Source organism: Microtus oregoni, unplaced genomic scaffold, assembly GCF_018167655.1.
Source record: "Microtus oregoni isolate MIOR12 unplaced genomic scaffold, Mior012 000004F_ref0000308, whole genome shotgun sequence".
Lineage (NCBI taxonomy): Eukaryota > Metazoa > Chordata > Mammalia > Rodentia > Cricetidae > Microtus > Microtus oregoni.
The window spans coordinates 66,088,300-66,113,120 of record NW_024543063.1 but is presented as its reverse complement, the minus strand read 5'-3'; the positions used below and the strand labels follow the sequence as shown (position 1 = coordinate 66,113,120).

The following is a 24,821-nucleotide window of genomic DNA, read 5'->3' as shown; positions in this document are numbered from 1 at the left end:
TAATTTAATACTATCTGAAATAAAATAATTTCTACACAGCAAGCTCAGCTTTTAGCCGTTATCATACTCCATGAAATTCTAACTTTTCTTTAAAACTATTCAGTTTTGAATGGATAAGTTGTTATAATTCTTTATGAAGAGACGCTTCCTCGACAAGCTGTGCTTTACTCTCACAACATATGGAGAAACACACACTGAGATGCTTACGTATTAATCACTAGCAAGCATTTTTGGCAAAAAAAAAATTAACGTTTTTATGGTTCAGAAATTAAAAAAAAAGCTTTATTAGGAGTTTCAAATGCATAAACTACAGCAATATCTGCAGGTGCAGACAAGAGAATCATGAATTCCAGGCCAGCCTACGACACACATCAGGAGATCCTACACACTAAGACTTGTCTCAGAGACACTGCTGAGAAACAAGGAAGAGAGTAGCAAGGTGGAGAGGATTCCTGTCCGCAGTGCCTCAAAAGCTCCCTCTGCTGGATGCAAATTTATGGGCGAAAAAATGTAGACCTGTTGAGAAATAATAGAAATGAAATGTCCCCTCCATAAGTTTTGAGCAGTTAAACACCTGGTCCCCATTTGGTGGCTGTTTAGAGAAGATTAAGAGGTGTGGCCTGCGGGAGGAAGTATATTACAGGGAGAAAGCTTTGAGACGTCAAAAGACTTGTGCCATTTCGATCTAGCTCTGCTTCTAGTTTGTGGTTTGATATGTGAGCTCTCAGCTACCGCTCCAGCAGGCTGCCACCTATTATCTCCATTACACAACCATGGACTCCAACCCTTTAGACCATAAGCCCATCCTTGTGTAAGTTGCTTTGGTTCATGGCATATTACCACAACAGTAGAAAAATAACTACCATGTGACTTATAAGGACAATTTTACATCTCAAAAATAAACATATACATACTGGAGGGGTACCTTAAACAGGCAAAAATGTCTAGGCAGGGGCTAACAAAACGGCTCAGTGGTTAAGAGCACATGTTGCTCTTACAGAGGACAGTTCCCAGTAAGAGGCTCAGGAGCACCTTATCTTCTGCCTTCCCAGGCACTAGTGTGTACATGTGGGGATATGCATACATTTCAATGCATGTGTACACACATACAAAATAATAAATTAGTCTTTTTTAAAAAGTCCACTAAACAGTGACTCATTTCCCTAAGCAGCTATAGGAATTCCAAGCAGACTGGGAAAGAAAAAATGAAAGGAAGCAAAGCTGCAAGCGTGGAAAAATTAATCAGAGCATTAGTGTGTCAGCACGCACGAAGCATAGGAACATGACTTAACACTGGAAAAACTGGCTGAAATATTTTACAGACTTCACCAGGACAAAGAGTTATACCACACTAATCTACTCACTTTCAATATTAAGGTTTATTTCTTTCCAGGATGAAGTAACAGTTTAAATAATTACCAGAATTTATGTATAAATGAACATTCATTCAGACAAAACATCACTGTTTACAAGTAGCTAAGAAATATTTTGCATGTAATAAATATATCTTGTGTTTAGATTAACAGGCACCATCTTGATAACAGAAATTTTTTTAAACCAATAAATAAACATTCAAGAAAACAAGGTGTTTATACGATACAGCCTTAAATGCTTTTCTTCATATAGCACCCAAATTTCCAAACTGTCTAAAAAGTTTCTAATACATAACTTCTACCTTAAATCATTAAAATAGTGGCCAAGGAAAAGGTCAACTGAAGACAGAATTAATAATCTATATTCGTAATTCTCCATTTAATAAAATATCAATTACCAATTTATTAAGTCAATGGACCGTATATATGCAATCTGTTAATGATGAAAGCCTGAAATATAAATATTTAAAAGTCACTCTCTTGACAGTACTTAAAATATTGCATCTCTGGTGCAAACCTGAAAACCATGAAGCATTTTAACTGCCCTAGTTTTCCCGTTTCCACCTCCACTCCTATCCCTCTCATCTGTAAATATCCATCCAGTTTTCGGGGCTTTTTATTTATTTATTTTTTGGTAGTTTTTTTTTTTTTGTAAATACATTTAGTTATATCCCAACACAAAACACTGATAATAATCCTTGGTAAACAAGGAAATTCCAGCAAAGTCTAATCCCACAGCTTTGCTCCCAAAGTGTGGCACCCGACTAAGTAACAGAGAAAAGAAACAATCAATGGCCTCATTCATACAGTCAAACCGCTCCTGAGAGTCCGTAACTGTTTGAGAATTTGCTGATGTAATCCTGAAGAAAGTGTCAACAGACTGTGCAGATAAACATCAGAGAATAAGTCTTTGATTGATAATTTTTCTATTTATTTCTGCCAAGGCGACTGAAAACACGAAAGCCTTTTCATCAGAGAGGTTAGCATAGATGTCAATTTCCTTTTCCTGTTTTTCTGTTAAAAGAAAAAGGGAAATCTTAATACAAACGTGCAGATGCAGTAGTTTAACAACATTTCTCAGGCTTTCAAGTATTTATTCAAATGACAAATACTATACAATACTATAATGCTATTGAACTATAGTTTTAAAAAATGACACAAATGAGGTTTGAAATGAAGACTATAATTCTATTCATTTTCTAATATTGCATAATTTCTGTAAAAATTTTGTCTTTTTCTTTCCCTTCACTAGCATAAACTGTATCTGTCAAAATTAATTTTTCACCCTAGAAGTTATTCCTTTCTGAACAACGAATACTTTTCTGAACATATTAACATCTTCACCTTAGCCTCACTACAGAAATAGCCAACTTTTTTTAAAAAAAATATTTATTTATTTTTATTATGTATACAATATTCTGTCTGTGTGTATGTCTGCAGGCCAGAAGAGGGCACCAGACCTCATTACAGATGGTTGTGAGCCACCATGTGGTTGCCGGGAATTGAACTCAGGACCTTTGGAAGAGCAGGCAATGCTCCTAACCACTGAGCCATCTCTCCAGCCCAATAGCCAACATTTTAATTGTCATTTTTCTCTACCCAATAACAAATGCAAACCACATTCAAAGTAGAAAATTTGAAAGTTAAGCAATAGAAAAATCCCCAAAAGTCATAAAATCAGTTAAAACATCATCTTTGTGTTTATGCTTCGAATTATTTCATATTTTGCAATAATTTTATTTCTGATTTAATATTTTGCTATCTGAATCAAAGTTAAACATGCATATAATTTAGCCAATTCATTTTGTCAAAAAAAAGTTCTAAAAAATGCATCCCTATATACTTATTTCCTAATTTCCAACTACCTCCCCAGCTGCTCCTTTCTGTTTATAAAACAAATCTGTATCCACACAACAGTTACACGATGCTCCTTCCTGAGTTTTCTGCATTATTCCTTTTCTACTTTAGAAAACCGGGATTTTACTGTTTTTTATGTTTCACGGCCAACTCAAAACTGCATATCCCTTCATCTTATTCTTAAATCACAACTTTAGTAACATCAATTTTCAATGGCTACATTATGTCTACGAGTGATTTTATTTTTTTGAATACTACTCTGAAGAATCAATCCTATTTAACTCTGTGTGTGCGTGCATGTGCCAGCGTGCGTATGGATGACACTGCACCCAGGAGATCAAGGACGACTACTTTAGAGTCTCCTCTCCTCCGAGGTGGGTTTCAAAGGTCAGACTCAGGTGGCCAGGCTTGGCAGCAAGGCCTCTACCTGCTGAGCATTCCACAGCCTCAGCTCATTACTTGCTTAGCTCTCGTTTCTAATTTAACTCAAACTGTCTCAGTTGTACAAATCTTTCAGGATATTCACACACTATTTTATCTTCGTGGAAAGATCCCTCCCAGTCTCCCCATCTGCTTCCTCTGAAACGGCTGTTCTCGAGGATTCCAGGGCAAGTATTACCCTGGGACCCTCTTCAAAGGGCGATTCTCCACCTCTCCTGAGCCGGCTGCTCTCTGTCCTAGAGCCCAGTATTCCTTTTTGACTTTCTTCTTCCTTGTGGTGTGTGCAACTTTCAGTAGCTTCCTGGGAAAGGAGTGTGGGTAGCATACCTTTTGAAACCCTGAATATCACAAAGTATCTTTAGTCTATTTTCACAATAAATTGCAGTTTGGTTCAAAAAGATTTGCGATTTCCCCTTAGAATTATTAATGCAATAAATTTTCTTCTGACCACTGGTATCGCTGTTGAGAAAACCTAAATTTCTTATATTATTTTTTTAAATCAATGCTAAATTTACATACCATAAAAAATGCACAAATTCTTTAGAATCTGAATATATTCTGACAGATTCATATATTCATGCAACCCAAATATTAAGGCATGTGTATTGTTTTGACTAAAAACCACCTCCCAGTCCTGGGCATTTGAACATTTGGGTCCCAGTTGGTTTGGGGAGGTTTAGGTGATGTAGTCTTGATAGAGGAAGTATGACATTGAGATTTAAAAGTCTTGCCTAGGGGCTGGAGAGATGGCTCAGTGGTTAAGAGCGTTGCCTGCTCTTCCAAAGGTCCTGAGTTCAATTCCCAGCAACCACATGGTGGCTCACAGCCATCTGAAATGAGGTATGGTGCCCTCTTCTGGCCTTCAGGCATACACGCAGAAAGAATATTGTATACATAATAAATAAATAAATATTTAAAAAAAAAAAAGTCTTGCCTATTTCCTTTGCTCTCTCTGCTCGGGGCTGCAGGTGAGGATGCAGGCTCTCTGCACCTGTTCCTGCCACCATGCCTGCAATGCTTCTCCACCATGATGCTCCTAGCATTCTGGAAGCATAAGCACAAGCAAACTCTTCTATATGGTGCTCTCCGCCACGGAGTCATCACGGCGACAGAAAGGGCACTGGCATGCCACAGGCCCTCCTCGCTCTACAGGACTCCTCAGGCTCTTCCCTGTCACTTCTCAATATTCACACTGCCCTGCCTGGTGACACACTGGATTGTGTTTTTTCTTAAATGTCAGTGATAAACTATATGTAGCTTTCCTTCCATGTTTGAAAACTTCCTTAGCGCCGTTCACACAGAAGTAGTCTATTCCTTGCTAGTCAGAATTCCACTATACTCAATCAAATATTTTGATTATTTTGTCAAAATAAAAAAAACCCTAGGCATTTCTTTTTCTTTAACAGTGATGATATGCTTTGTTCTAATTTTTGACCTTCCACTGGATTGGGAATTTCAGAGGCCCTTTCAGTATCTTTCAGGTTTGGAGAGACTTCTGGAAGTCATCAACAATATCCTCGTCTTGGGGGCTGGAGAGATGGCTCAGAGGTTAAGAGCATTGCCTGCTCTTCCAAAGGTCCTGAGTTCAATTCCCAGCAACCACATGGTGGCTCACAACCATCTGTAATGAGGTCTGGTGCCCTCTTCTGGCCTGCAGGCATACAGACAGACAGAATATTGTATACATAGTAAATAAATAAATATTAAAAAAAAAATATCCTCGTCTTCCATCTTCTAAATTCTTTTACTGAAACCATAGATGCTAGCTTTTCAAATTGGTCCTTTAACTTTCTTATCTTCTCCATCTATTTTCTCAATCTATTTTTTACTTCCTGAAGTCTTTCTTCAATTTTGTCTTTAAACCTATTAAACTTTTTCATCTTGTAACTCACATTTTGGCATTTTTGTATTTAAAGCGATCCTTGAAGACTATTTGCTAGGCATGCTCTGTCTTTGCCCTGCACTGACTCTCAAGCGTCTTGCTCCTCCTGCTGGGGCAGCATCTTTTTCTTAACACTTAGTTTCCTTTCCCTGAAAAATGCTTTTTCTCTCCCCATTCTTTTTCTCCTTTTTCTTTATTCTTGACTTTTTCTACTAGATGCTTTCTTCTAGATCTTCTAGTGGTTTATATTTAAAAGTATAGAAAGGGCTGACTAGAAGCAGCATGCACACATGTGAGACCTGACTGCAGTCATGGTCTACTAGGTGCGTCTTTGTATTTTACTGTAGGTCTTTTCTCCTGGGCTTTTCCAGTTCCCTAGAAGTGCTTCTAGTCTCTCTTGCCTGAAAGATAGAAGACCAGTCAGAGAACTCAGTGTTTACCTTGTTCAATCTTAGTCTCCCTGAGTTTTTTACAGTGCCTTTGCCCTCACCGTCTGGTTCCCTAGACCAAAACTCCTTTTTCTTTTCCTTTTCAAAGTGTCAACTTGGTGAATAAAGGACTCTCTTTTTCATTTTCTCTTCTTCCCAGTCTTTTTTCGCCAAAAATAGAAAGCAAAAAAGTCAATTAAAATATTTTTATATGGTGTCAAGTTTTTCTTATTCATTAAGATTAAATTATAACTTAAAATTACGCTTACTTCAAAGTTTTCAAGTTCCTGAAGAGCAAGGGCCCAATAAAGGCAGAATAAATTAAACCAAATAGCTAATTAGCCCTACAAAGCATTACTAAGAGGTCTTTTGTAAAATTCATGGACATCCCTCGTGTGTTCTACTTAAAGACCAGTGAGCAACATCACCCTCCTATTTTCACCGAAGCACAGCTCTCTGCGCTCACACGCTGCTTACGGCTGCTCTCCAGAGCTCAGCAGCTGAGACAGAGGCTGTATGGCCCACAAAGTCTAAAATATTTACATCTGGGCTCTTTACAGAAAAAGTTTATTGAGGGCCCAATGAACATAAGAGATTCCACTTTATTTCAGGCATGATGGGATATGCCTATAATCCCAGCTCTTGGGAGGCTAATACAGGAAGATCTTGTGTTAGAGAACTTGGTTAGAGAGCCTTGGATAAATAGCAAGATGCCATCTTTTGAAAAGGGGGTGGAAACCAAATCATATCTTGAAATTTTATCAAAATCAAATAAATAAATAAATAATTTGGCTTCTGGGGATGTAGTTCTGTAGAATGATACTTGCCTAGTATACAAAAGGTCCTGGGTTCAAACTAGGGGGAACAAGGCTTTCTTAGAAAACATAGACCTGTCTCTATCTCCCACATTCTGGGATCAAAGGCATGCACCATTACTCCCAGCCAAATATTCTTGAACAAAAAATATCTGAAAAATATTCACTGCCAAATAAGTGCTTCCTTTTTCAAGTACTAATAAAGTGAATTTTCAGTGCTGTGTACACAGAAACCGGATGTGCTCAACAACACAGCCTTGTCTCCCCACTGTCCTCTCAGACTCTCAGCCTCTCATCAGAAGCAGCCCTTCCCCGCTGGTTTCACTTCAGCTGAGAACAATGGTCTGGTCTGACCAATTACTGCATCTTTTCTTCTTCTCTATGGACCTTTCTTGCCCAGTTTCTATTCCAAAACAGCCTTTCAAGTAAGATTCTCTGACGACCTCATTGCTGAGAAGTCGTGTTTACGTAACTCAAAGTGGCTGGAATAGTGTAACAGAAGGGAAGGTTTAGATTACTCCAAGAATTGAGGAATACCTAAGTCTTATACAATAATTCATGACACAAACTATGTTCTTTAATTGCACAGTATCAAAACACTTTTCATTTTGGTAAAAGCTAGAGACAGCTATATACCAGAGAAATCATGAATAATTCTGTGTCTCAAATACCATTTGTGTTTATATAGGAAATATCTGTATATCTAAAATTAAGCTTCCAAAGATACATAAAACATAGCTAACTACAATTATAAATTTATTTCACTGGAAATGCAATCATTTTAGCTGAGGGTTCTACATAAAAATAAATAGCAACTACCTGACTCCACTAATTATCGGTGTCAAAGTCTCAATTTTCATACAGGTATTCAGGAGCTCATTATATGATTCTTCTTACTCTTTGCTGGGGGTCTTTTTGAGAGAGCGTTTCTCTGTGTGGCCCTGGCTGTCCTGGAACTAGCTCTTGTAGACCAGGCTATCCTGGAACTCAAAGATCCACCTGCTCTGCCTCCCGAGTGCTGGGATTAAAGGCGTGCGCCACCACCGCCTGGCTACTTCTTGCACTTTTATATGTTGAAATCTTCGATGATAAAACTTTTTTAAAAAATGTATAAACAATGGAAAAAGAGAAGCAGAAGTCCTACCAGACATCTAGAAACAAGTTATGAGTAGAAACACTACTTATCAAAAGAAAAACACCAAGAATTTACCTAACTATTCAAAAGCCAATTGTGTAGGAAGCATGTAAATCTCCCAAAAAGCAATTTAAAAATGCACAGTAAAACAGTTTAAAATAACTGCTTAGACCTGTGTTTTTAAAAAAGGTACAATCATTTTTATTGATATTCGAAACACATCATACACATACAATTATCTTTAACTTTTTTACTGCCAGTTTGTAACAATGTGAATTTTACCTAGAGTGAGACTTCAGGTTTCTCACAAGACTTTGTGTTTTGTTCTCATTTCAAAACTAAGACTGTAAGAGACGAGAGCGCAGCTCTGTAGTAGAGGGTACCTGGCCTGTGTACTGGGCTCAAAACCCAGTACTGCAATGGGAAAAAAAAGGTTTTTTTTTTCTTTTACAAACTATGAATTGTGATTTTTTTTTCTACGTCCAAGAGCTCAAAGCTTCCACCATATTCACTACTGTTATCTAGTTATGATCTCTACCAATTTAATATTTGAAAAGGGGCTGCTGGGACCGAGTCATACCTCTTTCTTCCTCATGTTTTTTGGCAGCTGTACTTTTAGGTCTTCCTCTTCCTCGTCTGATATGATCTGAATGGCTGTTACTTCGAGATCTCTTTCTGTTTTCTAAATCTTTATTTACTGTAGAATTTATCTTCTCTCTCCTAACTCTCTCTGTCCGCCTCCTCTTGGCCTCATGCTTGTTGTCTGTATGGATGAATAAAAGTGGTTTATTTTAGGCTTCGCACAACTGTCTGCCCAGTTTCCATCGCCTCCTCTTACTTTCTAAACCACACCTCCCAGCATATTCTGTATTATCTAGAAATCCCACCCATATCTTCCCCATACTCACACACAACAAAGAAACAACAGAATTCCATGTAGGTAGAAAAAAAAACTTGTAAGAGAAAACAAATTTCTTCACTTGGCAACTTTAATTTCAGCCTCTGTAAGTTTAAACAACTCCACAACCTTCCCGGGTCTTTCATCTCATTTCCAAGTTTAACATAGAAAAATACACGGAAAATCCACTGCTTCCTAACCCTTACCCAAATTACAGATTGAACTGTGACTGTCAAATACACAGAAGCAAAACTGGCTTTAGGCACAACAAAGGTTATAATAAAAACCAACTAGAGAGCAACCATACAACATGGTTTTAAAGCACAGAAAATAAGGAATTTCCACAAAGAAGGTAATCACTGATGTAATAGAATCTTGTTCCAAGTGGAGTAAACTAATACAGAAACTTTACTAATACAGTAATTTCATTATTGCAAAAATCACTCCCTACAACAAACTAAAAGGTTAGGTTGATTTTTTTTTTACTTCAATATACATCTAACTTCAAAAACTAGAAAGCTAACTCTCCAAATAACCTAAAATCACAATGGTAAAGGGGGAAAGGTGGAAACTTCAAGACCAGTCAGAGCTACATAGTGAGAGTATCTTTAAAAGTGGGGGGGCATAGCGGTACATGCCCTCAGGAGACAGAGGTAGGTGGTGGATCTCTGTGAGTTTGAGGTCAGCTAGGTCTACCTAGTTTCAGCACAGCCAGAACTACATAAACAGAGTGTACTTTCAAAAAAAAAAAAGAGGGGGAGAGGCGGGTATTAAACCAGTATTAGTTATCTCTACATGCCAGTGCAGAATAGTTTATCCTACGCCTCAGACTAAATCATATTGGATTACACAAAAATAAGAATATTCAATTATTCCAGAGTGCAAGAAAAATACAGTTGAGAAATTATTGAAAAATGTAGGGTCCAATTTGAAGAGGGCTCTAATGACCATAATAGTTCAATTTGAGTACCAAAAAACCACAACTGTAACAAACTGAAACATGTCAAATATCCTAACACCTCCAGTATATGATATTTAAAGTTCTAAATACTTAGCCACTATACTGAAGAAGCTGTTTAGTTTGTTAATTTTTTTTCTTTCTTTTTTTTGAGACAGGGTTTCTCAGTGTAGCTCTGGCTGTCCTAGAACTCATTCTGTAGACTAGGTTGGTCTTGATCCATCTGCCGCTGCCTCCCAAGGGCTGGGATTAAAGGTGTGCGCCACCACTGCCCAGCTAAACAAACCTGTTTTTATCTTTCTATTCAGACCATATCATCTTCAGACAAAGAGAAGATTTTCATTCTTAAGCTATCAAACACAATACGTGAGTGCTAGAACCACTTCTAACATCAACAACTGCTAACATCTCTAACAGACACGGGCAAGTACCTACTACAGTCAGGCAAAAATTAAAGAATCCAGTCTCAGGGGTTTTGTTTGTTTTGAGTAAAAGCTCATGATTTTATTGTCTTATAACAAAATTAGCTTAGAACTGGGCCAGTGGCTCTTTCTCCTTTAATGGCTCCCTGTTCAAATGCTCATATTCCCGTAGATATACAGTTGTTCAACACACTCATGCCTCAGCACGACTCTCTGTAGCTTTAGGCCTTTTATGGAGAACAGGCTTAGCCTGCCCACTGCAGTCACAGCTTCCTATCACAATGCCGCTTTCCCTAGGCACACCAAGAGCCTCTTGCCTTCCAGTACTTTATCACTTTGTGGGGCTCGTGCTTGCCATACTTCTTGCACAAAGTTTGTGGGGCTAAAGAATGTTCACCATGGGGCTGGAGAGATGGCTCAGTGGTTAAGAGCACTGTCTGCTCTTCCAAAAGTCCTGAGTTCAATTCCTGGCAACCACATGGTGGCTCACAGCCATCTGTAATGAGGTCTGGTGCCCTCTTCTGGCCTGCAGACATACACACTGACAGAATATTATACACATAATAAATAAATATTTAAAAAAAAAAAGAATGTTCATCATGTCTGCAGGAAAAGTATTGACACTGAAAGCCAATCTCACCATTTTTAGACTCAACTCTCAGCTTATAAAAAAGCAGGTCACTTAAGAAATGTGACAGCCCACAGCACTGGATATAACAAAGCTTTTCGTCAGTATTGTATCACAGAAACAGTAGGGCAGCGGGAAAACAGCTATGAACATGGGCTGGTGTGGTGGTCTGAATGAAAATGGCCCCACAGACTCACAGGGAGAGGCATTATTGGAAGTGCAGCCTTGGAGTAGGTGTGGCCTTGTTGGAGGAAGGATGACACTGAGGGTGGGTTTTAAAGTTTCAGAAGCTTAAGCCAGGCCCAGGTCTCGCGCTTTCTCTTTCTGCTGCCTGCTGATCCACAAGTAGAACTCTTGGCTCCTTCTCATGCATCATGTCTGATAACAATAATGGACTAACTTCTGAAACTGTAAACCAGCCCCAGTTAAATGTTTTCCTTATTAAGAGTTATTGTGGTCAGTGGTGGTGCATGCCTTTAATCCCAGCACTTGGGAGGCAGGCGAATCTCTGTGAGTTCAAGGTCAGCCTAGTCTACAAAAACCAGTTCCAGACAGGCTCCAAAGCTACAGAGAAACTCTGTCTCAAAAAAAAACAAAAACAAACAAAAATTCATTTTAAACATTTAAAAATTCCTAACTTTATATAATAGATCATTTATTACTTATTTTTACTCCCTAGTGCTGAGGGTTAGGATTAAAGGCATATGCCACTACATAACAATGTTTTGAGAAGTTTTCCATGGTAAATTCGTAAAAATTATTATCATTCTAACTAGTACTTATTGTTCTCTAAAAGACGCACCCTATTTTAACCAATCTCTCACTCATGACAGATGGTTGCTAACATTTGCTGTTGCAATATGTTGCCTTAAAAATTCACATAATCCTTTGTGCTTATAAACAATTAAGGCTCTTTAAGTTACATGACTATTCAAAAAGAACTACAGATATTAGGTAGCTATACTTCAAACTCCCAGAAATTGCTTTAAGACTGCGCTAAAGGCTCTGCCTCGTGCTATCATGTAATTACTGTGAACAAAAGGTCATGAAAAAATTCATACTTGCCAGTGAACAGTGTGCAAGCAGATTAGCGGAACAGAATGTCAGTGATGTGGAAAGGTCAGAGGCGCCAGATCCAGGGTCTAATTACAATTTATCCTGGGCTATCTTTTTATCCTTGAGATATCAGGCAAAACCTTTTGGAAAGTATTAAAGGACCACTAGCTTCCACTGAATAAAAATCTCAGAGTGTCCTCAAATAGCATCGGAAAGGCACAGCTGAGCTTTTTAACTCATCTACCGAGTATTTCTTCTAATGAGTTTGAAAGGCGACTTAATTTGAAACTTTTTTGTTCTGTTACTTTTTAAAATTCATCAAACTGCTACCATTTTGAAACATGGAATCTGAGGTAACCTGGGCCACTGTCACTCACTTGGCACCAGAATAAACTCTCCCTGCTTTTGAGGTAAAAGTTACGTCTTTGTGTTCACAGGACATATTTTGACATGTTAATAAAAATATAGTATAATTGATATGGAATACTATATATATGCACTTATATAGATAGATAGAAGTATCGTATATAATCCAATGTCTCCATTAGGTACACATACAAAAAAGCAAATAAAATGAACAAATAAAAAGCTGCCTGAACTCCCCGAGGCCAGCCTGGTCTACAAGAGCTAGTTCAGGGACAGGCATCAAAGCTACAGAGAAACCCTGTCTCGAAAAACCAAAAAAAAAAAAAAAAACTGCCTGTAAATGGTTTACTCCAAAACCATTTACAACTCTTCAGATCTTAGAAATCAACCCAAGTGTTCATCAACAGACAAACTAATGAAGAAAATCACAATCTCACACTAACGTTCATGAATATTATTCAGCTATTAAAACTGAAATCATGCTGGGTAGTGGTGGTGCATGCCTTTAATCCTAGCACACAGGAGGCAGAGGCAAGCAAATCTCTGTGAGTTCAAATCCAGCCTGATCTACAGAGCAAGTTCTAGGACAGCCAAGGCTACACAAAGAATCCCTATGAGTGTGGCATGGGGGGAGGGGGTGTCAAATTCTAGCATTTGTAGCAATGTGACAGAAGCAGAAGATATATTAGCTGTTCGTCTTGCTGCCCCACTGAAGTAGGAACGTGAGGTCTGTCACGCTGTGCCTGCATTAAGGAAGCACAGAGAACATAGAGCTCAGCTCCCTTCCTCCTTTTCTTTAGTCTAGAACCACAACCCATAGAATAGAGCTGCCCACACTCAGGGTGGATCTTTCCCCCTCAGTTAAAACTCTCAGGAAAAGGCCTCAGACATTCCCAGAGACATGTTTCCCAGATGATTTTCAGTCCAATAAAGTCGACAACGAAGATCAGCCCTCACAAAGAGCATCACATTAAGCGAAATGCTGTATGCTGTCACTCACGATTCTGAAATAATGGTACCAGGCACAAAGGAAAAGAATGAAGATAAAATAAGTAACATGTACCAAAATAAACCTTGACAGAAGGAGTAATTCTAGTGATTCTATAGCATAGTTTGGTAACTATGGTCTGCAATGATTGATAACATATTTCCAATAACTAGAAGACTCAGAACCTCCACAACAGAAGTGATAAGTGCGTGAGCAGATGCAAACACTAATAACCCTGGCCATGTACACTACATATGATTCAAATGTTGGTGTTATACCGCACAAATTACTTACAAGAATTATGTATCAATTATTTTTCAAATGCAGCCAGGTGGTGGTGCATGCCTTTAATCCCAGCACTCAGGAGGCAAAGGCAGGCAGATCTCTGTGAGTTTGAGGCCAGTCTGGTCCACAGAATGAGTTCCAGAACAGCCAAAATGGTTACACAGGGAAACCCTGTCTCAAAACAGAACAACAAAAGCTTTTATCCTTCATCAAAAAAAAAAAAAGCTCTCTTTGCAACAGATGGAAACCTTTACAGCCAATTAAAATGCAGAGTTGTGGAGCCTAGACCCACCAACTGATACATCTATAACACAACTCCTGCACCTAAGACTCAGAGATCACTGAGAACAGTGGGTATAGGAAGATTCTAAGAGCCAGAGGAACAAGAAGTTTGCTGTGAAATTATATCTCTTAGAATTGTCAGAGAAATTATATCCATGAAGTCTCACCAGCATGGCTTGCCTGAACAGGGATGAAACCAATAGATACACCAACACAAAAAAGAAAGTTCATGAGGCCTCAAGCCAAGACAAAGCTAAGGAATCCTGAGAGTGAGAGAAACAGTATTCCTCAAGAAGGGGCGTGCCAATTAGTTATCTAATAGCATATGGTCAGGCCTGAAAACACACACATACAATTAATATTATATGGGCTGAGCAAACTGTTTATATTTAAAAATACATTCTCTCTCTCATATCTCTCTCTCTCTCTCTCTCACACACACACACACACACACACACACACATTCAACAACAAAGAAAACAGGAATTTGAGAAAGGGGTTACACAGGGAGGGGTGGAGGGAGGAAAGGGAAGGGAAAATGACACAATTATAATCTTGAAAAAATTATAATTAAAACAAAAAACTCCAAAGTTATTACAAGTTTTGCCAGCATTGTGAAAGGGAACAAAAAAAAGACAATGGTCCACCAATAGGGGAAGTGATAAATGGCGGCATATCCATACAAAGAACACAACTGAGCAAGACAAACAAAGGACGTGAAAGTTAACTATTTTGTTCAATGACAGAAGCCAGATAAAGAGTCTCACATACTGTGATTCCACCAACAGGTCAGTAGCAAAGAGCGGCAATGGGAGACAAGAACAGCAAGGGAGCCGGTGAGAAACCGGGCACCCACACAGCAGAACCATCAAATGGCAGGCCACACGCTGTTTTTCACTTTATACCATTACCACACTTAGTAACAAATAAGTTAGAACTATACTACACACTATCAATATTATATTATAAGGGAGTTCACATTTAAGTAAAATGAACCCATGTCACAAGTTGGTTTTCAAGAGCTAAACTGTTGTGTTTAATTTTCACAATTACCTGTAGAAGATGGAGATTTCTCTGAATGTTTAGCATTTAGAAGTTTTCTGCTAATAAATATATAACCACAGGGACATGATTTACATGCAACAGGAATCTGCAGGGAAAAAAAAGAAAAATTGGATTACTCTTCTCCCATGGTTAGATTTCTCAGTACTCATGAAGTCTCTTGAATGAACTACTTGAAGAACCAGAGGTGAATGCAAATCTCTTTGAGGTAATCACCGCTTCACAGACAATCGCATTTTCCTAGTGTTTATGACACTGAACTATCTTACGGTACCAATATGAAAATACTAAACACAATGTAAGTGCGTGTAAACGTGAATAACCAACAGAAAACCCTAACAGATCAGAGCCAGGGGAGGTTACATACAATGAGGCAGCATTTCTATACTGTTACAATGACAGCAGTTTACAGCAAACTGAGGAAAAGAGGGAAGTTAAATAATACGAACGGAAGACTGTGAGACTCAGCTGCAATGAGAATGGAAACTGAAAAATTAGATTAGCTACATTTCACAGAATGAAAAAACAAGAAATGGATCCAAACCAAACTACTGATCACGTGAGTGGAGCCCAAACAACTGAGGCTTATTAACAGGGCAGGAGAAAAACCCGTTCTTTTGTTTGTTTGTTTGCATTAAAGTACTGAACATGGCCAGGCATGGTGGTGCACACTTTTACCCCAGCACTTGGGGGGCACAGACAGGCGGATCTCTGACTTTGAGGCCAGCCTGGTCTACTGAGCTAGCTCTAGAACAGATAGGCCCTGTCTTGAAAAACACAAATAAGACAAACAAAAAGTACTGAACACTGGCTCTTTTCTTTTTTAAAAATTTATCATTATAGCTGGGTGGTGGTGGTGGCGCATGCCTTTAATCTTAGCACACAGGAAGCAGAGGCAAGCAAATCTCTACGAGTTCGAAGCTAGCCTGGTCTACAGAGCACGTTCCAGGATAGGTGCCAAAGTTACACAAAGAAACCCTGTCTCGAAAACACCCCCCCAAAAATTATTATTACTACTACTACTACTAACTCCTATTAGTAACTGGTAGTAGTACTTAGTAGTAGTAGTAGTGTGTATTGCGTAGGAGAGGTGTGGGCACTACAAAGCTCATTCTCTTCTTCCACTTTTCCTGGGTTCTAAACTCAAGGTATCAGGTTTGCGTTAACCCAAACACCTCATCACTGAACCACCTCAGCTGCTCTGGTTTTTGCTTTGTTGACACGGAGTCTCATGTGGCCTAGACTAGCCTTGCTATATATAGCAAAAGCTACCCTTGAGTTCTTGATTCTTCTGCCTCTCCCTCCCATGAGCTGGGGTTGTAAGCATGGGTCACTATGCTTACAACATAAGATCTTTAATTTACACTTAGGAGAAAACAAATGGGGCCTACAAGATGGCTTGTATGTATGATGACCTAAGTTCAATACCAGGTAAAAGGCAGGAAAGAACTGACTCCCGAGGGCTGTACTCTCCATACACATATGGGGGTGTGGGTGTGTGTGTGCACGCCCATCCTCACACACACACTATAAATTAACTAGTGAGCCAGTTAATTTAAAAAGAAGAGAACAATGGTACAACTCAGTGAAACACAGGAGGCTAAGGAAGGTAGACCACAAGTTCAAGGCTTGCCTGGGCTATACAATCAGTTCAAGGTTAGTTTAGACAGCTAAGGCACTGTCTCAAAAAATTAAAAAGTTAGGAATATAATGGCTCCGTGGTAGAGCACTTGCCCGGCATGTACAAAACCCCAAGTTCAACACTGAATACCACCAAAGAAAAAATATGAAGAAAATAAAATCATAGAAACCTGTTTCTGTAATTAACAGATGAAGACTGGCTTTGATACCCAGGTGCCCATTGACTAATTCAATGATGAGATGGTTTTTTTTTTTTTAATGAGTTCCACTCAAAACACTTCCTACGTAGGAGCTAGTGAATACTAAAGTCCTGTTATTAGTGGAACGTCCCTCTCAACTCCTGCCCCAGAAATTTAAAACAAAAACCCCACCACAACCAGATCCTATAAAAAGAATCTTCAAACAGGCTGGACAACTTGAATAATGTTAGTTAGTCTGATTAAATTATAGTGTTAGGGAGATTTTATACAAATGCCCTAAACACTCCTTAAATTTCAGTTCACATTAAAATAATAATAATAATTTAAGTTCTAATAATATACTTTCAGTTTTTAATGAGAAAATCCAAAATATTGTTTACTAAGATTTATTATTTACCAATTCATTCTTTGAAAAGTACTATTCAGGCTGTCAATTTTAAAAAAGGAAAAACAGGGTCAGCTACACATTTGTTCAATGTCACACTACTGATGTCTAGATTCATGTTTAGCACAAAATAGACATTCAATAAATATTTGTGGGTGAAAAAGTCTCGAGATATAAAAATGATAGCACTCCTAAAATTTGTACTTGAAGTTGTCCAGGACCAAAATAAAGAAGGAGGGGCTGGAGAGATGGCTCAGTGGTTAAGAGCATTGTCTGCTCTACCAAAGGTCCTGAGTTCAATTCCCGGCAACCACATGGTGGCTCACAACCACCTGTAATGAGGTCTGGTGCCCTCTTCTGGCCTGCAGACATACACACAGACAGAATATTGTATACATAACAAATAAATAAATATTTGCCGGGCGGTGGTGGCGCATGCCTTTAATCCCAGCACTCGGGAGGCAGAGGCAGGAGGATCTCTGTGAGTTCGAGACCAGCCTGGTCTACAAGAGCTAGTTCCAGGACAGGCTCCAAAACCACAGAGAAACCCTATCTCGAAAAAACCAAAAAAAAAAAAAAAAAAAAAAAAAGAAGGAGGAAGGACGGACGAACGGACGGACTTGGGCACTACAATATTTCATTAACTTTTTTTAATCCTGAAAATAACTAAAACCAATACAGAAAACTCATTTATAGAAATCTCATTACTTTTGCTTTCTGAGTTTTTAGTTATCCAAAGTCAACAAGAAGGTTAAAAATGGAAAGGGGTATTTAGAAACAGATTGAGGTTGTTGATGCAAAAACACAGCACTCACATCAAAAGGAGTAAGAGAGAGTTTATGCTGGAGCTAAATTGAGTAACCAAGGCCTAAGAACAGATGTAGGTTATCCCAAATTCTATGTTCCTACATGAAAAGCAGTTCCATGAAGTTTTCATAGGGACAGAACAGAGTCATAGATCAAAGCACTTCTCAAATAAACTGGTATTTAAGTAGAAAGTCACAGCAAAGTGAGAAATCTTCATTACAGGCCTCAGATGCTGTCTGACAAATCTTTTAGCCCTTTGATTGGTGGAAAATTAGAGTTTCAAGTTAACTCATCTCAAAAGCTTTTTATCTTTCCAGATTTAGATCTGACACAGAGCAAGGCAGAGAAGGCTATCTGTGGGCTAAAGATAGCTCCCATCGCTACTAAGCCAGTAACATTCCGCCCTCTCCACATTACTGACGTTTTAACTGTCTTTGTAGACAGTTTCATTTCAAAAATTCTCATTCACAAGACATCACAGAACTTTTATTGGAATATACTGTTCTATTTAATTATTAGCTATTGACTGCTTATGCCTAACATAGATTTCATTCTAGGTGTGTGTACATATGCAAAAACACAGTATAGACAGGGTTGCATTGTCTGAGCTTTTGGACATCTAATACAGTTGTTAATGTATCTGCCCAAAATAAGGGTGAATACCGAGATTCTTCAGTGCTAACCAGATAAGAGATGGGTGTGGGTACATACGGCACACACATTTGCCAGATGTGACATATATATGGAGAAACTGTACATTGTTTAAAATGAAAGCAAGCCAAAAATACACATTTAAAAAAATGAAAAAAACCTGACAAATACATTGAATAGTAATATACCCAAAACAGTTTAGTAATTTTCCAGTCAGTGAATGAGACCTTCATGAAAGTGTAGAACACAAAATTTTAACAGTTATGAAACTGTATTTTTAAGGGCCTAAATAAGAGATGTTAAAAAGCTGCTAAAAATCGAGCTTTCTGCCTCCTCGTACCAGTTTTTTAAAGTAGCCTACCTAGTCAACTGGAAATTTTTCCACCTTAAAGATTTTTCATTTATGCTTGTAAAGTATATACAAAAACTTCATTCAGTATTTATGCAATAACTTCTTTTTTTAATATTTTTTGTTATTTATTTATTAAAGATTTCTGCCTCCTCCCCGCCACCGCCTCCCATTTCCCTCCCCCTCGCCCAATCAAGTCCCCCTCCCTCGTCACCCCGAAGAGCAATCAGGGTTCCCTGCCCAGTGGGAAGTCCAAGGACCACCCACCTCCATCCAGGTCTAGTAAGGTGAGCATCCAAACTGCCTAGGCTCCCACAAAGCCAATACGTTTATGCAATAACTTCTAGTCTTGACAATATTCTAGTGTTTTGTTTAAAAAGTTACTTACAATTATAGTTTTTTTTTCTAGTTTAAAACTAAAAGTTTCGACTTTTTTTTCCTGAGGCAGGGTTTCTCTGTATAGCTCTGGCTTCCTGGAACTCACTCTGTAAACCAGGCTGGCCTCAAACTCACAGAAATCCACCTGCCTCTACCTCCCGAGTGCTGGGATTAAAAGTGTGCACCACCATTGCCCAGCAAGCTTCTACTTTTTAAGTAATTAGAAAACTAAAATTAACCTATCACTTTCTTCAATTACTATTACTTGAGAAAAAAATCAGCAAAGGGCAAGGCCCTGGATTCAACCCTACCACAAGGAGATCACCAAAAAATTCATTTGCCATCCTGTATATTCTCTTCAGTATTGAGACTAAAAGACGATGCACTAGTTTATAAAGGACCAAATAGTGTCCACTGACCAGCATGTCCATGCTGACTCCCTAAACCCCACTGTGACGGTATCTCCAAGTAAGGCTTTTCAAAAGGTGCCTGAGTTTAAGTGAAGTGGGATGCCCCTAATGGGGTTAGTGACCTTAACAAGACTGAAACCTGCACGTTTTGCCACACGAGGCCACTGAGAAGACAGCTTGGCATCGAAAGCCAAGGGAACTCTCACTAGAACCCATCCTAGCCTTGAACTTCCATCAGAACTGTAAAAAACTAGATAATTATTTTTGGTATTTTATTATTGCAGCCAAGATAAAGCTGATATTACACAAAGGAATGCATGTGAGGCCTTGGACATGGCTCGGAGGCTAAGGGCACCACTGCCACTTTGATTGCAACCCTGCACGGTGGAAGAGAGTAGACTGCCACCATAGTCCTCTGACTCCCACAGAACACAGATACATCCAAAATTAAAATGAGAAAAGAGACGCGTGTATTTGGATACCGAGATGAAGGTCATCTTTCCAAATAAAACCCTGACGTCTTGAGCAGTCTCAAGGACTCTGTCTTCTGCTCTTTCTTTAGCCAGGGTTTTTTGGTTTGTTTGCTTTTTCCGGTATTTTTTATTACCATTAGTGTGTGTAGAATTGGTGTACCCACACCCATCTCTGACCTGCTTAGCACTAAACGTGGAGGTCATAGGGCAACTCTGCAGCCAGCTCTCTCCTCCCTTCTCCTGGCTCCTGGGCATCCACCCCAGGTGGCTGGGCCTGAGCAGAACTTTTCCCTGCTGCACCATCTCACTGGCCCCTAACAAGAATATTAAAATCAGGCCTTTCCCCCCAAAAGATTACTTTATGCCAAGTAAAACAAAAGGATACATGGGATTTGTGTCATACAGAAACAATGCATAATTCACTTTATAGAAGCCTTAACTGGAAATTATTAAAACATCCAAGTAATGTACCAACAGATTGAGCACAAAGTTCAAGCTTGTTAAAATTTTAGTTTGGTGGAAAGAATAAATGTAACACTACATTTTGGAAAATATGACTGTTTTTATAGAGCTCTAGCGTCTCTATTCTTGCACAACTTTCCCTGATCGGCGTTTTTATAAATTATATGAAAAAAATATGTTAACATTCTGTTAAAAGATTTGATAAACCGACAAGAAAACGCCCTAAATAATAAATTAAAATCAGCTTAAGTCTCCGCCCATTTAAAATTACACCAGAGAGAATGAGAGAGAAGGATGGGGGAGGGGAGGAGAGCGAGGTAGTCATTTTGGAAATTTGAATATTCAGTCAGTGGAAAAGGAAGTATATCAAGGTCTGCATGCTGGCAGGAAGGGCCTTAAGGATGGTTTTAATTGAGAGAATTTTAGTTCATTACACTGTAATGAGAATAAAGCGTGCTTAAATGCAGGAAAAGAAAAACATGTATCTTTTAAAGATTGCAGCTACTACTCCATGAATTCAATTTAGACGACTCGTTTCAAATTCCCGAACCCGCATAATTTAAAAAAAAAAAATCTGGAAGCAGACAAGTCAAATTTACAACAGTAAATAGCACGAATAGGAAGGGGCGCATGCAGAGAGGAAGAGTCTTAATGCCAACTTCATTCGATCGTGTTCCGTTAACAACCTTAACAACGTGATGGAAGGACTAGAAATCACCCATCAAAACTGGTTTTATTGCGGTGTTCCGGAAGTCCACAAATTTGCAAAAAGTTAGCACCATTACTGTCCTTTTGTCTACGTTATGCTGCCACCCAGGTGGCGGGGGGCGACAGCTGAGGAGCCGCACCGCACTCCCCGCAAAGGCGAACAAAGCCACCCGGGGCGGCAGGGGGCCGCGGGCCCGCAGGGGACCAGAAGGGCAGCGCCGGGTCCCGGCTCCCAGACCCCCCGCCGGCCGCGGGCCGCCAACCGCCGCCGAGCAACGGCCTCCCGCCCTGCCCGCCCCGCCCGCCCGCTCGCTCGCGCCAGCCCGGCCCACCTGTTGGTCGCACTCGGGGCACGATTTGGTGGCCATCTTCACTTTCTTGGCTCGAGTTGCAGACATGCTCCCCTCCTCAGCAGCCGTGGAAGCAGCGCCGTAGCTCCGCCGCTCCACAGAGCGCTTCCTCACTCCAGGCGCGACCGGGCCCTGGAGGCGCGCGTGCGCGTGCGCGGGGCTGCGTGCGGGGGGGGGGGGGGGGGGGCGCAGCCCTTCCAGGGAAGTCCCACAGACACGCCTGCTGGCCGCGAGGGGCGTGGCTTCTGCGAGACTCCACCAACCAACGCACCCGTGGACCGGGCGGGACACGCCCCCTTATCTGTCTGCCCCAGAACCCGATCCTGAAAATGGATACTGGCAAAGAATACCCCTGTAAATGTCAGCAATGCTAATCCGTGAGAAATTGTAATGGACGTTCGATGAAACCTCTAGGCTCACAGCGTCAGGGATTCAATATTCATTATTCAATAAATAATTGCCTGCGATCCGCTATCAGGCACACTGAATAGGAAATATCCGCCTTAAGAACATTCTACAGTGCTTTGTATTTGGCTGGAAGGGGGAGAGGATGCCCTGTTTTGATTCGATGTATCACTGATACTGACTAGATTAAAATTAAAAGTAAATTATTTGGAAAAGGAAACAAAATGCCATGCACTCCTGTAATCCCAGCTCTTACTGCTCTTGTTCAGATTCATAGTGAGAGAACAGAAGGATATTTTTTAAATGTACAGTTTGAGGAAGAAAGGAGCATGCGCTGGCTTTAAAGTAGCAGAAAAGGAAGAGGGAAGACACAAAGCATCTACGTACTCGGTACTATAGGAAAGGTATCCTAAGGGCAAGACACCGCGTGTCAAAAAAATCTAAACTTGAGAAAATGTAAATTCATTTAAAAGAAGAATAAAATCCTGCCACAAGGGTTCCCTGCTCCAAAATGACCCCCTAAAGAAGTCTCCAGGATCACCCTGAAGGGACAAAAAACTACTGCCACTTTGGATCCAAAGGACCAGAAGAAATCTGGAGCTGACAGCACCTGTCTTGCAAGTAAGGGAGATATAATTATGATAGGGCCTTTGGGCCTTGTGCTATAGCTGCAGAGACCCAGCAATGTGTGGCAGGATGAGATTTCCTGCAGGGAGGCACTGAGAGACAATCTTACGAAGCTGGGAAGGTGAAATCCTCAAGCCGTTAGAGACGCTACAAACGTGCTACAACCATGGAGAAAAGCTACCAGCCCATCATGGGATGTAGGAGGGATAACTGGAAGACTGGCCTGCCCAAGGGTCTCAGATGAATCCATCAAAAAACCCAGATGCCACACAGAGAACTGTAGGGGTCAATGTTTGATCCAAAAGTTTGGATCCTGCTTTGGTCAGATCTCCCTTTCATGTTTCGTTCTCCCTTTCAGAGTGAGAATATTTACTCTGTACCATTGTGTATTAGAAGTATGTAGCTTGCTCTGGTGTTGTTTTGTACTTATTTATTTGTTTGGTTTTTTTTTTCAAGACAAGGTTTTTCTGTAGCTTTGGAGCCTGTCCTGGACCTAGCTCTTGTAGACCAGGCTGGCCTCAAACTCACAGAGATCCGCCTGCTTCTGCCTCCCGAGTGCTGGGATTAAAGACGTGCGCCACCACCGCCCGGCCTGGACTTCTAAACTCTTTTGAGACTGTTAAGACTTTGGTGACTTTTAGAGAGAGATTAAATGAATTTTGTGCTGTGGAATAATCCTTTCGTCTAATGTGAAGATGTGCTGCTCTTGTTGGTTTAATAAAGAACTAACTGGCCAATAGCGAGGCAGGAAGGGGTATAGGCGGGGCAGCCAGACACAGAGGAGACTAGGAAGAAGAAAGGCAGAGAGTCACCAGGAGATGCGGGGTGCGGGGAGAGGGGAGTGATATGAACAAGCTGTGCTGAAGAAACGTACCACCATTTTTTGGGAGACAAAAAAATAGGAGTTAAGATGTATGAGCTAGTTAGCAACAAGCCTAAGCTATCAGTTGAGTGATAAATCTCTGTGGTTGCTTGGGAGTTGGCTGTCAGGACAGAAAATTCCACCTACACTTTGAATTATGAGATGGACATGAGAGAGTCAATGAATGTGGGCCCTGGTCCCAGGTGGAATAAAATGGGGAAAGCACATGGAATCATAAAAAGAAGGAAATCCCGACATGTATGAATCTTAAGGACTAGTTTCTCAGTGACTGATTCCATCCGTATGGTGCACTTCAAGTAGCCAAATTCATGGAATCTGGCAGCGTATCTCAGTGGTGTACTTCTTGCTGACCATAGACAAGCTCAGTTCAAAAAAAAAAAAAAATCCTGGAAACAGAAAGCAGAGGCAAGGCTCCCATACCCTAGAGCAGTGGTTCTCAACCTTCCTAACACTGAGACCCTGCAGTACAGTTCCTCTGCTGTGGTGACCCCACCACAGAGTTAAGTTACAGCTGCTTCATAATGGTAATTTTGCTACTGTTGGGAATATTAATTTAAACATCTGATATGCAACCCCCAGTGGGGTTGGGACCCACAGGTTGAGAACCACTGCCTTAGAGAGAGAGATAGGTGAGACATTTTTAGTGGATGTAGAGTTTCAACATGCAGTGATAAAGATGAGTAGCAGTAAGGACTGTAAAACATAACGTCATCAAAGGACTAGCCCATATGCTTAAAAATGAAATGGCTAAAATGTAAATTTTTATTTTCTGCCTATTTTGCAAAGTAAAAAGGAGGAAAAAAAAATCCAATGAACCAGGAATGGAAGGTTATTCCTTAAATGTAATAAAGACTATATATGAAAAATCCATAGGTAATGTCATACTCCATGGTATTGGACTAAAAAGTCTTCCCATAAGCTCAGGAACAAAGCTATAATATCCAGTTTAATATGACAAGTTCTAGTCAGAGCAATTAAGAAAGAAAAGGGAATAATGAGATGTTGAGGCATTTAAGTTGGAAAGGTAAAAGTAAAATATTAGGATCATTGAAAGTACAAAATATAAGGGTAGAACCTTATCAGGGTGCTGTGCCCAGATGCACAGGGATCAATAAAGCAGGGTGGTGGGTGCAGAGGCTTGAATTAGGATCATTGGCCTAGGGTAGGGCTCCCAGGTGTGCAAGGACTCACGGAATGCAATGGATACAGCACGAGT

General features: G+C 40.0%; 1 protein-coding gene across 2 annotated transcripts; it reads right to left on the bottom strand.

The window, feature by feature from the left end:
• Positions 1-1,365: 1,365 nt before the first annotated feature.
• Positions 1,366-21,849, bottom strand: CUNH16orf87 (chromosome unknown C16orf87 homolog). Of its 2 annotated transcripts, XM_041649488.1 has the most exons (4): positions 21,673-21,849; positions 14,868-14,964; positions 8,512-8,694; positions 1,366-2,387 (listed from the first exon to the last, which is right to left on the bottom strand). In XM_041649488.1, exons 1-4 carry the CDS (start codon positions 21,736-21,738, stop codon positions 2,269-2,271), a joined length of 465 nt encoding a protein of 154 aa, XP_041505422.1. In that variant the 5' UTR covers positions 21,739-21,849; the 3' UTR covers positions 1,366-2,268. The 2 variants fall into 2 exon arrangements, with proteins under 2 accessions (XP_041505422.1, XP_041505423.1); XM_041649489.1 differs by lacking the exon at positions 8,512-8,694.
• Positions 21,850-24,821: the final 2,972 nt, after the last annotated feature.